Source organism: Orbicella faveolata, unplaced genomic scaffold, assembly GCF_042242905.1.
Source record: "Orbicella faveolata isolate gen_17 unplaced genomic scaffold, um_ofav_v1 contig_12, whole genome shotgun sequence".
NCBI lineage: Eukaryota > Metazoa > Cnidaria > Anthozoa > Scleractinia > Merulinidae > Orbicella > Orbicella faveolata.
In genome coordinates this window covers 27,900,001-27,915,988 of record NW_028301539.1, presented here as the reverse complement: position 1 = coordinate 27,915,988, position 15,988 = coordinate 27,900,001, and the positions used below count along the sequence as shown (strand labels likewise).

At 38.3% G+C, this 15,988-nt stretch overlaps 2 protein-coding genes across 4 annotated transcripts in view; both read left to right on the top strand.

The window, feature by feature from the left end:
- The first annotated feature begins 1,859 nt into the window (after window positions 1-1,859).
- Window positions 1,860-5,843, top strand: LOC110049421 (uncharacterized). The gene is made up of 4 exons (XM_020755215.2): window positions 1,860-2,074; window positions 2,447-2,565; window positions 3,872-3,988; window positions 4,526-5,843. Exons 1-4 carry the CDS (start codon window positions 2,000-2,002, stop codon window positions 4,920-4,922), a joined length of 708 nt encoding a protein of 235 aa, XP_020610874.2. The 5' UTR covers window positions 1,860-1,999; the 3' UTR covers window positions 4,923-5,843.
- Window positions 5,844-10,304: 4,461 nt separating this feature from the next.
- The window catches only part of LOC110049409 (protein FAM76A-like), a 16,502-nt gene continuing 10,818 nt past the window's right edge, over window positions 10,305-15,988 (top strand). Inside the window, exons 1-7 of one of the 3 annotated variants that reach the window (XM_089283124.1) lie at window positions 10,305-10,500; window positions 12,792-12,914; window positions 13,108-13,172; window positions 13,987-14,047; window positions 14,207-14,265; window positions 14,860-14,956; window positions 15,363-15,481. In XM_089283124.1, coding sequence (XP_089139250.1) covers window positions 10,423-10,500; window positions 12,792-12,914; window positions 13,108-13,172; window positions 13,987-14,047; window positions 14,207-14,265; window positions 14,860-14,956; window positions 15,363-15,481 — 602 coding nt within the window. In that variant the 5' untranslated portion in view covers window positions 10,305-10,422. Of the gene's footprint in view, window positions 10,501-12,469; window positions 12,915-13,107; window positions 13,173-13,986; window positions 14,048-14,206; window positions 14,266-14,859; window positions 14,957-15,362; window positions 15,482-15,988 lie in introns of all 3 variants that reach the window. The other 2 variants (XM_089283125.1, XM_089283126.1) reach the window with 2 other exon arrangements.

Here is a 15,988-nt window from a genome sequence, read left to right as displayed (position 1 = left end):
AAAAGCAATCACTCAAGAGTCCGGAGTGTCACGGCTAAACTTTGGACAATACTGTTTCGAATGTAAAATTAGCCTGTTTGAGTGCCTTTTCTCTACAAAAGCCAGTTGTAATTTCAGTTCAGTACCGTAATCAGGACTTTTTTTTTCCTGATACAATTTAGTTATGACTCTCGTTATGACATAAATTAGGTAATATTACTTCCAAACAGCTGTCACTCACGTCACCTGCCATGAGCAAAGCCCCGGGGGGGACTCCCGTTCAAAAAGGATGGGGGTGCCCCTCGGAAAATTTGAAAAGGAACCATAAGAGGTACCAGGATGCTGTTTCGTGGACGTGGCTTGAAATCTTTTTCACCCCTAAGAGATATCAATTCTAAAACAACACACTAACTGACTCTGACTTTCTTTCGGCTCAATACCCTAAAACGTACCACATAAGCTCCCGCTGAGTGTGGACCTGCTGATCACCCTAAGAGGTACCAAGACCTCTTAATTTTTTAACCCCGAGAAGGTACGGCGAGCACCCCCGTCCTTGTCATATGGGAGTCCACCCAGCAGCAAAGCTCACCATGAAACAAGCTTGCGTAGACAAGAGCGATATGCCACGCATGCAGACACTAACAGTCTTCAAGTGTGGCCAGTTCATCTGAAAAAAACGATCTCTGGTTTTTTGCTTTGTTTGTGTGTGTGTGTGTGTGTTTTTTTTTACGCGTTGACTAAAGATGTTTGCAGAAAAGTTTATTTAACTTGGTCTTTCCCTCTTTAATGACCGTGTCTGTATGGTTTTCGTTTTTGCTGTTCTGTTTATAGTCGTTGATACTGTCTGGCTTACTGGCTTTTAGTGATACTGTATCTCTGCAGATGTGATTCACAACAGGGTCTTTTTGTAGAAGTTATTTTGATAATGAACCCTATTAATCTCCGAGAGGTATTCGATGGATCTTTGCTAGAGGGGGGTGCATATTCCTGACTCTATTTCAGACCAAAATACGTTATTTTCCTTGCCTAGCCTTTCGCGCGCATCTAAAGCCCCGGCCAAACGATCGCAACATATCAACACAACATTTCGCAACATTGTTGGGCGCAACATGTTGCGCGCGTTTGGCCACCCTGTTGCGACGTGTTGCGACATCTTGGGTGTTGCAATTTGAACTAGTGCGCATGCCTTGGCGTAACATTGTTGTACGAACTTGGCTAGACGAGTAGAACATCATGCAACATCCACAAATGTTGCATGAAAAATTCGACAATTTTCAAACTTGAGCCAACAACACCCACCATGTCGACTATGTCACAACACGTCGCATTAGGGTAGCCAAACGCGTGCAACGCTGTTGCATTGACAATGTTGAGATATGTTGCGTTAAAATGTTGCGATCGTTTGGCCAGGGCTTACAGGCGAGAAAGGCTTGGTGCGAGGAGCGACCGCGCCGTCCCTAGCTCTTCCCTATTTTATCGTGTACTATTTTTGGCGATGCGCCACCAACTAACTGGACTCCTGGAAGAGGTTACTCGCGCAACCTCTATCAGTTTTCTTTCCAAAAATCGCTTGCTTTATTGCATCTCTCCATTTTAACTTAAAAAAAAGGAAACAAACAAACAGTAAATAAACACAAATGTAAGATCGGGAAAAGTTCTTTTTCAGTTGTTTTCTCCCTCTCTTATAGAACAAACAAATCTGAACGTGGGACGATTTAGGCATGGTCTTCGAGAAAAGAGGAAGGATCAGAGGATCTCACCAAAATTTGTTAGTTATGTTGAATACCGTGATCTAGCTCGATCCGTGAGCGGGCAAGAGGAACCAAGTCCTGCGCTGTGATTGGTTACCCGTTCTTTTTTGGCGAGTTTATCGTCTCGGCCATTAACACGCAGAAAAAGAACTTGGCCAATATCTTGCCTTCCTGTCCTCACGCTTGGTCAAGAACCAATATATTTGTTACTACCGCTTCCATACTTGCTTGGCTGATGACAACCTGGGGTCGAGGAAGTCAATTACAACATGGCGCCAGGACTAAAGTTGTTCTTGAAACGAGACTGCGTTTCTTGTCGCATTACATGGCTTTATTTGAATCAGGTGTGTATCACAAATTAGATAAATGTCTCATTTTTAAGGTTCTCTTTGTCACAACTGGTTTACCCAAGCTGTTTCCGTAACATCGTTTAATCTTTTACATGGGCATGCATGTAAGCTACCAGGAAACGTAATGTTCGTTCGGCAAACAAACTCCGCCTTCCTTATTCAGGGTTTTTTTGCCATTCCCATGTTTGTTTCGCTGATATATATCTTATTTGGCACGTTTAATGGTACAGCTTTCATTTAAAGCGACTTTTAAGCTTCTTTCAACCTATTTGTTTTTGTTTTAAGTTGTCATGGGAATTGAACTGTCCAATCTCGAGTTATTTCAGAGATGTTCTTGAATTTAATGGATTATTCTATTTACTCCAGAATAAAATTCCATTTACAATGGTTGATGTCGATGAGCAGAAGCCGCCAGATTTTGAAAACGTCAGCCCTCTTGGATCTGTGCCATTGTTGCAAGATGGAAATCTTAATATTAGTGGAAGGTATGTCACATGAAAACCAGTTTTTAGGCTTGCCGATCAAGCAAGCTACAACCGTGTATGATTTACAAACTCAAAAGTCATTTTCACTAGCCCCCAAAGTATTTCTTACATTTCTACACATAATTTCAAATTTCCTCAAACATTTTCCTCGGCAAAAGATAATTCTCTTGCCAGTCCAACAAGTACTTGAGATACAAAACAAAAAGCATTTAGGATAGTTTCCACTAGTCCAGCAACAAAATTCACTAGCTGCGGACTATTGGACAGAACTTTCTTTGCACTTGATCTGTACCATATTATTAACCAAATTTTATGATTGCTTACTTTCTTACGGAGCCTCTTTGCACTATATGGCATTTTCAGACTCCATGCAGTCTAGATGGTTGGGTCATGAATACCCCCCTGATACTCAAAATGACAACATAGTGTGATCAAGTTGCATTTTTGCAGCTAGATGATGAGTGCTTGGTGCACTAACAATTACGGATCATGGCATACTTAAGATATATATGACTGGATTTAAGAATACCATGTCGATGAAAAATGAATTCCTTTGTAGTACACACTTTTGATTTCATGACTCATTGATTAGAAGTGGATGAAATGAGAAAAAAATTAAAAGAAAGAGAAGAGAGTGAAAAAAAGCTACATTCCTCTGAATTTTTATATTGTCTAGACTCTAGAGGAAATATGCTTGAGCAGGGTAAAAATTTCTTAAATGCTGTTTTCATAAATCCAGAAATATATATAGTTATACAGTAACTGTTGAACCTCCCTGTCCCAAACTCTTATGGGAAACACAAAATAGCTGGAGATTTCGGGGGTTCAAGACTGTTGATACAAGAGTGACAGAAAAAGTATATCCTAGAGAAAATGACTTGAGTTCAAGTAAGTGGGGAGTTCTGGATAGCGACATTCTTCTGCAGTGTAGAGAATGACAACAAAACGTTTGAACCATATACATTGATGTTGTGGTATTTTGTTCAAAAATAGTAAAAACAATGCAGCTTACTTTTTGTGGCTTAAAAATGAGTGCTGATATAATTGATTTAAAATGCAATACCAGGATTATTTTCTTGCTGTTACACCTTTTTTCAGAAATAGGTGATTTTTTTTTTTCAATCTCTCGAGTAATGTATAATCCATTTCAGGGTTTTTTGGTTTAAATCACTTAGTTTTTGTTGACTTGTTGGTTCAAATGATTAGAGCCCGCATTAAACTTGCATTAATTTTAGTAACATAATATGGTACATGTGCAGGTCAAAACTAACCTGATAACTGACTGTACTTTGTCTGTTTGTTACAGCCAAGCTATAATATTTTATTTGGGAGAGAAATACACCAACTATGCTGGCTTTGGGAAGAGCGATGAACGACTGCTGATAGAATCTGTTATAAACTGGGCGGCAACCACACTTCTGAGGTATTACATATACTTCTCTAGTAAATACCAGTGAACAAATGTCTGAATATGTACTGCATTAGAGCCCCGTGGAGGGGGACTCCCAGTGATGTGAAAAGGTGGGGGTTGCTCATCTGAAAATTTGAATTAAACCTGTAAAGGAGACCAGTCTGGGTGTGTCTCAAGCTTTATTTGACCCCTAAAAGATGTCACTTCAAAATGGACAGCAGTGTTTTTTTTTATGATTATTATTTCTTTGAGTGCAACCTAAAAGGATACTTTGATGCAAAAAATAAACCTTGCCCTGAACACCCTAAATGAGAGCAAAATCCTTTATTTATGTCTTAAGCGAGACAATCACATCCCCGACCTTTTCGCATGGGAGTCCCCCTCCCAGGTTTAGAACTTAGGGGTTGTACATACTGTAAGCGCACATTGTTATTTGGGGTTGTAGCACTTAAGCAAATGCAGTGATCATTTAATTTAACGGTAGTACAGACAGTAGGTGCTTTAACATGTTGCTTAGCCTACAACTAAAAAAGTTTTCTTAATACCTAGGGATGTTGCAAGTAATTACGTTTACCCAAGTTTAAGCCGACCAGAAGATGCCTTAGGCAAAGAAGGCAATGCATCCTTAGTAGAGTTTGGCAAGACTGAGGTGTTTTTTCACTTGGACACGTTGGAAAAGCACTATCTGTCCCAGCGTGATTTCCTGTGTTGCACTGTTCCTACCCTTGCAGACAGCTGGATTGCTATGGTGTTATCTCTGCTAGAGTTGGTCTGCTTGGATCTAGCACCTTGGCCAAAGGTGAAGTCTTGGATGAATTCTATGAAGGTCAGTAGTGATTATGTGGACGTCAGTTATAATCACGAGGAAATGGTGCGGAAGTGTTTGCATGGCTTGAATAACAGCACATCTGATCTCAAGACAGTGGATACTGATCCTGTGACATAAATTCTCTTAATAGCCTTGCAGCTCCTGTGAGTAGCTTCTGTGGATAGATATAACCCTGGGGGCACCCATATGAAAAGGTTGGGGGTGCTTGTTAAAAAAATTTGAAGTTAATTCCTAAAGGAATTAAATACATTGTATTTATACATTGGATACATTGTATTCAACTAGCTCTAAAAGATACCAGTTAAATCAGAAATGACAGCATGTTTTAGTTTGATTTCTTCAAGTCCACCCTGAGAAATACTTTGATGGCTGAAAATAGTGATGTTTCGTCTTTAACATCCTGAGAGCTATCAAAATCCTTGATTTATACCCCTAAGCAAGGAGACAAGCATCCCCAACTTTTTCATATGGGAGACCCCACGGGGAGAACTCAGATTACAAAGTGTAAATAACTTAGAATGACCACTATTTAAATCACTAAAAATCACAGTTGTTATGGGTTTGGCCATAAAGTTCCACCACCACCAACTTGACAGCTCTGATTTGGTGCCATAAACTGAGTAGCTAAACAGCAATACAATTAAGTGCAGGCAAGTACCTGAATAAAAAGTCAAGTATTCTTGTGTTTACGATAAAGAGGAACAAAACTAACTAATATAATGATAAAAAGGTTTATTCTGGAACAAAGTAAGTGTAAAGCATGTCTGACTTGTGAGCATATCTGAACTTGTGAGCCTTTGTTATTATGCTAATTCGTAGAGACTAAAGTCAAACCTCTGTATTAATTTATTCACTTTGCTTTAAGAATGGTGTCACGATGACGCCGAAACGTCGGTTATTAACTTTAATATTTTATTTGCTTGTTTATGTTATAAAAAAATCGTTATTGATCAAGACTTTAACTACAATATTGGGTCCCGGACTCGTTTTCTTTTTTAAGCCCAGGAAGCCAAAATAAAGTGCATTTTTAACGTGTTATATTGTTGCTATGGTAATCTTTTGTGCCACGAAAGAGGGTATAACTTGTTTGCCAATAATTAAGCGTTTGTTTGACGCTATTGTTGCACGTGGCATCAACTAAACCGTGAGGTGGCATTGATTCATCAACGAAGAAGTGATGAATAAAGCCTGAAACCTCAACCACTTTAACTTGTAATGCGGCCGCACATTTAAAGCCTAATACTTGCCTTTTTCCAAGAAAAAGTACGAATGATACAATAATTGCTGAGATTAAGAGGCGCTATAGTTGTAATTTGTATGAAATGGGATGAAATCTGTCTGAAGCCGGGAAGAATAAAACAAAATTAGACTTCCGTCGCACAGAGCACTTCATATATCTTAGATTAGCCAAGCGTAAGGGCCGTACTGGGAAAATATGGGCCCGAGGCCTTCAGGCAGCACAGACCAACAAGACCGATATTGTCCCAGTACCATCCCGAGCAAGACTGGTTGATAAGAGATTTGTTACATGACTGAATATGCCGTAAACTTCCAGATTCAAATTAATTGCCGTTTACCCACGTTTGACGTTTCAAAAGAAAATAAGGATAAGACAATTAGACAAAAAATATATTACGATTAAGTGAATTCTTTTGGGGAACTGTGTTAGCCACAAAACAACCAGGGATCATTTGGGACAGTGCCCGGTCCAACACTTAAAAATATTGGACCGGCAATGGAACAATCTGATGGGTCGATATTAGTTATTGGCCCTCCAAACTAGTCTGCTTTTTATGATCATATGGATCTTTCAACTTTTACTTAGAACTTGAAATTCTTTATTTAATCTGTCCTATTCGTTTCAAAGCCAATTATCCTCCGTCGTCAAAAAAAATACTTAAGACTACACTATTTGGATATTGGACCATCTCACTACACTAAAACGTGTCAACTGAAGGCATTGCATGAAAACTAAAAAGATAATTACCGAGAGGATAGTGCTAGTGCTAAGACGTATTCTAATGTAAAACAACTTACAACGCCCCCTAAATTGTAAAGGGAAGTAAGTATCAACATCATTTCGCAACCTCAAAAGATTATTCTATATTTCATTTAGACGCTGACTTAACTAACGGGCTACCCTGTTAAATAAAGTTTTGCTTTACTTTACTTTACTAACTTACTTCAAGCTGCAGTCGCGGTACAGATATTTTTTTTTGAAAAAACAAAAACAAAAACAAAAACACAAACAAAAAACAAAATCTGACGTGTCCCTACAGTGTTTCAATGAATATGCCTTTTTGCACTGCAGTGCCAGCAAACATTTAATCAATTCTCTATCCTTACATCGCTTTCTTCGATTCGTGGGACGTGGGACTGCCGTCGGAATTTGTTTAATATTTCTCCTTTATAAAATTAGAACAAAAACAAAATCACTGGAATGGCAAAGCCGCTAGATCGCCAAATATAGTTCGTAACCCTAACCTTAACACAAGGGAAGGCTTAATCGCCTGGCTGCTTTCTGTTTTCTGTTTTCTTTTTCTCACAGAAAGCAAAATACCAGAATATCCCAGTGTGAAAAAATTTGACTGTTACGCTAAGACAACGGCCAATGGTAAAAAAAAAACACCATGGACTCCATAGAAACGGATAAATGCTGGCTTTTGGTCGATGAAAGTGCAACAAGGGACCAAGCGTTTGAGAAATGCGCCTGGCTCGCTTGGAAGGGAGGCTTCAAGCTGTTTGGTGTCGATAGCAATAACAACTGTTCTTCGGGTTTTGTTGCGACGAAATTTTACAGAATAGAATACGCTTTGATGTGGGTTCAAATACCCGTTACGCGATACGAACACTTCAGCAGGAATGAGAAAGTCAATATTAAAATTTGAAATCATTCATAAGTTCCAGGAAATTTTTTGATGTTCCGTTAAATTTTCAAGCTAACGATTAGATTTTGTGCGGAAATCTAAGAAGAGTTGGGGGAAAACCTATTGTCGATAGCTGAAGCTTTCACATCCACCGAGTTTGCACCCAAATCGATTCAACTAGCAACCAAGTGCTTAAAATTTATCTCTCTCTTACCGAGCAAAAAGACAACAATGTGCATAATGAAACAAAATCAGGTGAAGGCGGTACCTCTTAGGGGTGAATAAAATTTCGAGTCACGCCCATAAAACAGGGTCTTGATATCTCTTAGGGGTTTCAAAATTTCCGATGAGCATCCCCATCCCTTTTATATGCGATTTCGCCCCACAGTTATACTCCGCACAAGTTTGCTACCATCTTCAATATGGCGGTTCCGTGAAGCGTGTGCAACCCAGGGCTCATAACGGCGTTGAGATGTGTGTGATCTCCGCATGCGCACGTATATTTCCCATGATTCTCTCCACATCTTACAAAGTAACCTGCTGTTCCCTGGCTAAGAATGTGTGTATCCTGTGACTTTTAGGAATGATCCTAAGCAGAAAGTAGTATATTATTTTTGTGTCTGTGTGTGTGTGTCGACATAAATAACAAAAATGTATGCCCCGAGACCTGGAAACCACGATGGAGTGATGGTGACAACGATGAAAATATTGATATTTATTGGGGGCTAGCGATGGAGGATTCCGTGCATAAAGTAATAGAATAATAATTCGGTTGAAAGAGAAAATAAGGAATAATTAATTTACCATTGAAGGAAGCATTCTCAGTTCTGCAGCAGCTTTAGTTTTCTATTTGTGCTCATCAAATACAGTATCTTTAAGTTTTTCTTATATGGTGTTGGTGGTTGGTGTTTAAACAGTCATGTAGAATATAAACACAATTAAACGTTGTTGGGAGAAAACAAGTGTATGTGGTGTGTTCAGACTTAACTTTGTTACCGCGCCAACGATGAAACATCAATGATAGAATTCCTGGTTTTAAATTATTACATTAGCTGATTCACTAGCGGCCTTTGCGGTTTTAAGTCCTGGCCAAACGGACTTGCAAGTAGTCGCAAGTTGAACTTGCGTAGAGACTTGCGTTGGGTGAACAAACGGATTCGCAAGTTTCCTCGCACGTACTCGCAAGCCGTAAAAAAAAACCCATTTCAAGGCAGAAATATCCTTTATTTAATTGGCTAATAATAGGTTAATGGACGTTACTCAACTCGTGTTGACTTGGGTTGGCTGGCCAAATGCTTCGACTTGCGTGCAAATTTGCTGATCTCACAATCTCGGCCAAAGTGAGCGCAAGTCATGGCAAGTCAACGCAAGTGCACGCAAGCTGGCCAAACGGAGTCGTAAGAAGACCTATATAAGTTTTCAACATGGGTCTACATGCGAGTGCGTTTAGAGAGCTTTAGAGGTGTTTCCCAAATCACCCCTGAAGGTCAGTGGATATGAGGAGAGAGGAAATATGGATGGAAATGCTATTGCAAACATGAAGCTAAAAGTTTGAAAATGGCTTAAATTTCAAGAGAAAAAGATAGGGCCATGACTGGGGTGTAATGACTTCAACTTCAGTAAAATATCATTATCTGTAATTCAGGTTAAATAAACAACAATAATAAACAAAGTGAGACAACAATAACAGCAGCGGAGCCACCCGACTTCGTTAAAATATAAAAAAGTCAAAATGAAAACAAATAACACCTTCCCCACACAAGTTTACTCTCTCCTGCTTGCACTGATCGTCTTGGTAAGTTAGGAATCATAAATGAAACCTCAAAGGTTGCTTGCGAAACAATTGATTTTTAATTGTTTCTTACACGATCATTACCACGCATGTTTTCTGGGTGTTGATGCACTACAAAACTCAATTTCACGCAGGTTTTTATGCAGTAGGGACATTTTCTCCCCCCCGGGGGGGACTCTCATGTAAAAAGGACCGGGGTGCTCGTCGTTTTGATACTTCTTAGGGTATTCAGCCTCAAAAGATCCACAGCGGGAGCTTTTGTGGTAACTTTTACGGTATTGAGAGGAAACATATGACAGCTTGAGTAGAATTGGTACCTCTTAGGGATGACAAAAAATTCCAAGCCACGCCCACAAAACATGATCTTGGTTCCTCTTAGGTGTTCTTTTCAATATTTCTGACGAGCACCCCCACCCTTTTAATATGGGAAGCCTCCCGACCTTTCTCTTTTTCTCTCGACATCGATCGCCTCTACCTCATTCCCATTCGAATTTTTTTCTTCTTGTTTTGAGGCTGGCCTATCTAAAAAGTGAAATTATATAGATATGATTCATACTGTTATGAGGAGTTAGTTTGGGTGGAATCCCAGCCTGTGAATTTCGTCATAACATTGACAAAGTAGTCTGCAGATCCACTCGGCTATCGCCTCGTGGATCCACAGCTACTCTGACAATGTTATGACGAAATTCATGTTCAATAACAGGACAGACGCATGAAAAACTGACGTCAATTTGTTAAGAAACTATGGAAAACTTTTCTTTACACTATCTTACACTACAATGTGGGATACATGAAGTATATATTACAGTTTCTATGGTGATACCGCTGCTTGATTTCATGGTAGGCTCCACTGACCGAAGCAAGAGCGGAAAAGAGCGGAAGAGAAGCGAAGTGAGCAAACGTTTTCACGAAGATTGAAGACGTCGATCGGTCGTGATTTGGTCTCTTTTTTTGCACGATGTCTCTTTTTGCGTGTACGAGCTGCAACAGCCGTCATCCCTTCGAGCAACTTTCAAAGGGAGATCAACTTTGCAAGGTATTTTCAGCTTAACCTAACGTTTACTGCAACGATAAATTCAAACAGTATCATTCGCTAGTCCTCGCTAGAGCTTGCTCTGCAAAGTACAGCGGCTTGGCCAGGAAATTAACAACGTAAGTTTGCTGTGGCTTTGGAAGTAAAGAACTAGATTGAATTCGTTGTTAATGCTACGTTTATGATGTATCATGGTCCATGGGAGATGCATGGACGGTAATACGTTTGATGACAAGGTAAAAACCAGAATTTTCATGTTCAAAGCCCAGTTGTGTAACTAGCTTAATTGAAGCCAAACCTGGGACCGGAGGTGAATGCAATTTTGTCACATCTTGTTAGCTGGTTGGTTGACTTTGAAAAATATAAGACTGATTGATTAACGGTGAAAAAGATATGGCTAGCATGTGCACTAAGGAGAAAAATGCACCAATACACCTGAACAAAAATCATAATAACAGTTCACGTCAAATTGTACTTGTAGCTTGTTATAACCTGTTATCACCTTTTATGACCTGTTATAACCCGTTATAACCCAGGACATAACAAGTCATCGAAAACCATACAGATTGATTGATGTTATTAAACAACTGGATCACTGGCTAATGCAATTCAAGAGTTAGCCTGCAGAACAGGCGGATTAATCAGGCAGGGAGCGAAACGCAGTCACGTGAAGGGTGAGACAAAAGAAATCCGCCTGTAGTCACACCATTGTCTATGCCCTACTGCCCCTTGAAATGATTGGCATGAAAGAATGAGAGAGAACAAAACAATTCAATTTATTGGCGGGAAGAAATGTCTCAAGTAACCAATTGTATAAATGTATACATGATACAAACAGTCAACAGACGTGAACATCTAAATTTAGCTAAATTTAAATCGTGTGGTGCCAGAACAAACAGAGGAGGTATAAAACTTAACTTCAAGCTCAGGAGAGGAAAAGCTCAAACAAATTCAGGATGGAAGAAACATAACTGTTACGACGTAGAATGGATCTCTAAGATTCTCGAAGTAACACTACAGCAGTCTCTGGTGATGGAGGACAAAGCTAAATGTGATCTGTGGTAACGAACCACATAACAACCGGGCCTGGCATCACAACATAGAATGCAAGTAATCAACATGATCACCGACTTTGTCCCTCCAGAGTGAATAATTAAAAAGAGATACAACATACATTTGTGCAATAGAAATGAGGCCAGACAAACCACACTTAACTCAGCACATGGCAAATTACAGAGGTGTTTAACTCTACAAAGTAATAGATAATAGCTGAAACCATGCAGAGCTCTGACCTTTAGCAGTCCAACGGCTCTACTCCGCTTTTAAAAAAGTCCTCCTGATAACACAACATTAGTGCCCTTCAGAAACAAATAAGGAGCAAAATAAAAGGTCGAGGGGCTGGAATTTATAAGAGAATGGCAAATATAGAAATTTACGCGCTGTAGGAGTACGTGCAGGGCTGTCACTCAATTTAACACGTTTTGGTTTTTTCTTGCGTCTGACATCACATGGCTTAAAGCAACCAATCAGCAAAAACCGTTCCCCAGGCGAACAGTTGGAAGAGCATAAACAATGGTGTGACTACAGGTGGATTTATTTGTCTTGTGGTTCACGCTCATGGTCGTGCTCCGCATTCGTGTATCGCATTTCGCTGTCTGTGCTGCTAATCTGCCTGTTCTGCAGGCTATTCAAGTGCTTTCTTGGCTTTAAGCCAACATGGTATAAGAGCAATATTGTACCATGCTCTACAAAAATGGCAAGCCCATGTACAATTTTTTGGGTGCGTTTTTATTAAATGGAACGGCTTTGGGTCAAGCCTGGTGTATGGTTTTGTCATGGTTTTACCCTTTTGCACATGAGTAGACTGAGACCTTTCTGTGCGGCCATAGTTGACTGTTAGTGAGAATCAGGTCTTTGCTGGAAGTATTTTGAGAGGCTGGAAACTTTCCTTCTGCAAATTTTTATTCCACAGAATGTCAAAAGAGATGTAGCCTTGGATAAAGAAGGGCAGTGAAAGAGGCATTGATACACTGTAAATCACAAAACAAAATACATCTACACATAGATAGTAAGAAAAAGCGAATGCAACAGAAAAGTGGAAAAAGGGAAACTTGTATTTGATTTAATTATTTCCCGAGTTGAAGGACCAGATAGTCCACACCATAGAAATTTGTTACATGTTTGTACTCAACCTTAGGAACCCAAATAAGTAATGCAAATTGTGTTATAAGTGTGAGGCATATAGCATGGAGGATGTCGCATTTTTTAACTTGGAATTTGTTTTTGGTTTGAAGTGTGACCCCAGGTCAATTGGTCTCTGGTTATGCATATCGCATGGGGAATGTCAAGATTTTTTGATAACGAAAACACTCTGGGCCCATTTCAGAATGTTACTGTTGTCATTACCAGTGAGGCAGGTGTGTACAAATTGTATAGAAAGTGGTGTGAATTGGACATGCTTACTGCCGAGAAAAAAAAGAAAACATTGTATTGCTTAAGTTGCAATTATCTGTTAACCTGCTTGGGGATGCTTGCCTACTGAATTGAAAGTTTCAAATAGTTATCAGTGGTTTGGTATTAAACACAATATAATATTTTTGTCTTTTATAGGACTGCCGAAAGACATTCCCTTTGGTGACATGTACATATTGTCGTTTAGAGTTTCATCTCTTAAGGTCAGTTAATATCACTCACTCACTCACTCACTCACTCACTCACGCACGCACGCACGCACGCACGCACGCACTCACTCACTCACTCAGTCACTCACTCACTCACTCAATCAATCAATCAATCAATTAGCTAATCAATCAATCAATCAATCAATCATTCAATTTATCAATCAATCAATCATGCAGTCAGTCAATCAGTGAGCTATTCAATCATTCAATCAAGCCATCATTCAATCAATCATTCAACAGTTACAGGAACAGGAACAGGAACAGTACCTTTAATTGGATTAAAAGCCTTTAGTTAGTAGCTTGCAGCTAGCAAAGCTATTCTGGGGAGCTACTATTACTTTAACAGTATTACATGTATAAAGTTTAGTTAAAAGAAAGAATAAGAGAAAAAGAAGAAATTAAATCTGAGTAGATAAACAGAATTAAACCAAAATAATATACATAACACATGATGTAGAAATTGATTAATCAATCAATCAATGTTCATTAATCAATCAATCCATTGGTCAGTCAGTTGGAGTGTGTGTGAGCAGGTACTGTAGGTTGGTTGGTTAATTGCTGAAACTTTAAATAGTTGGTTGGACACTCAAGGCCATTACATTTCTTAATGTTGTCAACTCTCCTATAAAATATAAGTTAATTGAAAGGTGATTGAAAAGCCAAGAGTAATATTATTTTTTCAAGTTACATGTATGACATTAAATCCTGAATATCTGGGAGTAAACCAATTTACCAATTATCTTGTGTTTGGTTGACTTGTGGAAACCAGGCTTAAATGTTGTAATTTCATGTTTTTGTTTGTTTCTAGGAATATTGAAAAAGATCCAGTTTGTAAGAAATGTAGTCACAACCTCAAGACATATGGCCAGGTGATAAAGAGATCAGAGTGCAAAAATACTATAAACCTTAGAAAAGTAGTTTCTTATAAGAGTGAGAATTCAAACTGGGCAGCTCTATTTATCTTTTGATTGTTTGATTTATTTTTCGAGTGCTTGATGTTTACAAGTAACTTTTTAATTACTCACCAGCCATCCTGTTGTGAGTACTGCAACATTAGAGCAGCATTTGATGGAAAAAAGTGTTCCAGGCAAGTGAGAACAAACTTACATTCACAGATTTTTAAGTGCCTTTTCTATTATTTAGTTCTACGTGTATCAAAAGTTACAACTATACAGGCCCTGTAAGAGTTAAATGTTCGTTCTGTCATTTATACATGGGCCCACCAATGTTGCCTGGGTTTGAATCTGGGGTCAGATTGTGCAAATATGTTTACCCTTATTGTTTGGAAGATTTCTCTGTGGTTTCTTAGTTTTTCCATCCCTGCAAAAACCAGAATTGTTCTCCAAATTATGATTTCAACTGACGTGACTGTACAGTCGATATAAATCTTATTAAATAAAAATGCAGACAGGCCATACTGGGAAAATATCAAATGGCTTAGATAAACATAGGTCTTGACAATTGGCAAGCTGCTAGCCTAGTTAATCAGTCTTATTATACATCTTTACATGGTGTAATTTGAAAAATCTGAGTTGTCAGCAAAAATAATTAACTTGAACCAATTCTTAGGTAACATGTACATGTAATTGTACTGGCAAATAAAAGTCTTCTTACAGGCTGATTTTAGAAATTTTTACTGGCCTTCCCAGCTGACTTCATCATGTCATTTAAAACTACTTAGGTGTGTGAGTTCAGAAAGGAAGTATGGTGCACCAGTCTCTTGTGAACAATGCAAACTGAACTGCGCTTTTGAGAAGCCCATGGAGTCGAGAGAAAAGGTCAGAATAAAATTTTAATTTGTTTAGGTGAAATCGTATGAATGCAAATGCAATTAAGGATTTACACTATGAGTTATATTTCAAAATTCTCTCAAAATTTCACAAGCTTTAATTAAGGCAAGTGCAATTTGAAAGAATTTTCAACAAGTATATCACTCAATGTGTAAATCCTTAATTGCTTGTTAAGCTTTCATACAATTACTTATTTATTATATGACTGAGAAAATGACAAATGTGCACACATTGACTTGCAAATTAGAAATTAACGATAAATTTGCCTGCTCTCAGCCAATCACAATGAAATAATTTTCTCAGTCATATAAAAATTCTACTAATTAAAATTAAATGAAATATTCCAGCAATATAAGCAATAAAATGAAATATAGTTATGTAATTTTCTATTTAGGTGGATGGCAAAACCCTTTGCCTCTTGTGCACTTTATCTTACAAAAGAATCTTGCATAAAGCCAAAAAAGGAGAAAAAAGACCACCGCCCAATGAACAGGAACATCGCAAGAGAGACAGGTCTGGTTGATTTTGAAATTACATCATATGCATCAATGATTAAAAAATATCTTTTGGTGGATTTTTGTGTCATTTCTCACTGTATAGAGTGCACTCCAAACCATGATTCAAATTTCATTTGATTTTTACTTCAGTTACAATTTGAATTTTGAGTTTTGACCTGAAAGAAACTATTCACTACATTTGACTTATCATTTTTTTTAATAATTAGCATGAACATCATACGTAATAATATTGTTTTTTTTTTTATATTTTATTTCATACATGTATATGTTGTAGGTAATTTTTTTCTTCAGGTAAATTTGATTTTTACCTAGGTAATATTTTTTTAACTAGGTAATTTTAAAACAAATTTTTTTACCTGGATATTTGGACCGAGGTGAGTCTGGGACCCAAAAAAGCAATAATTAGGAGAAAAAAAAGAAATTTTTTCAACTTGAACTGTGTAGTCTAGTGGAGATCGAGATGGACATGTAATCTGAAGGTCTTGGGTTCAACACACGGTAG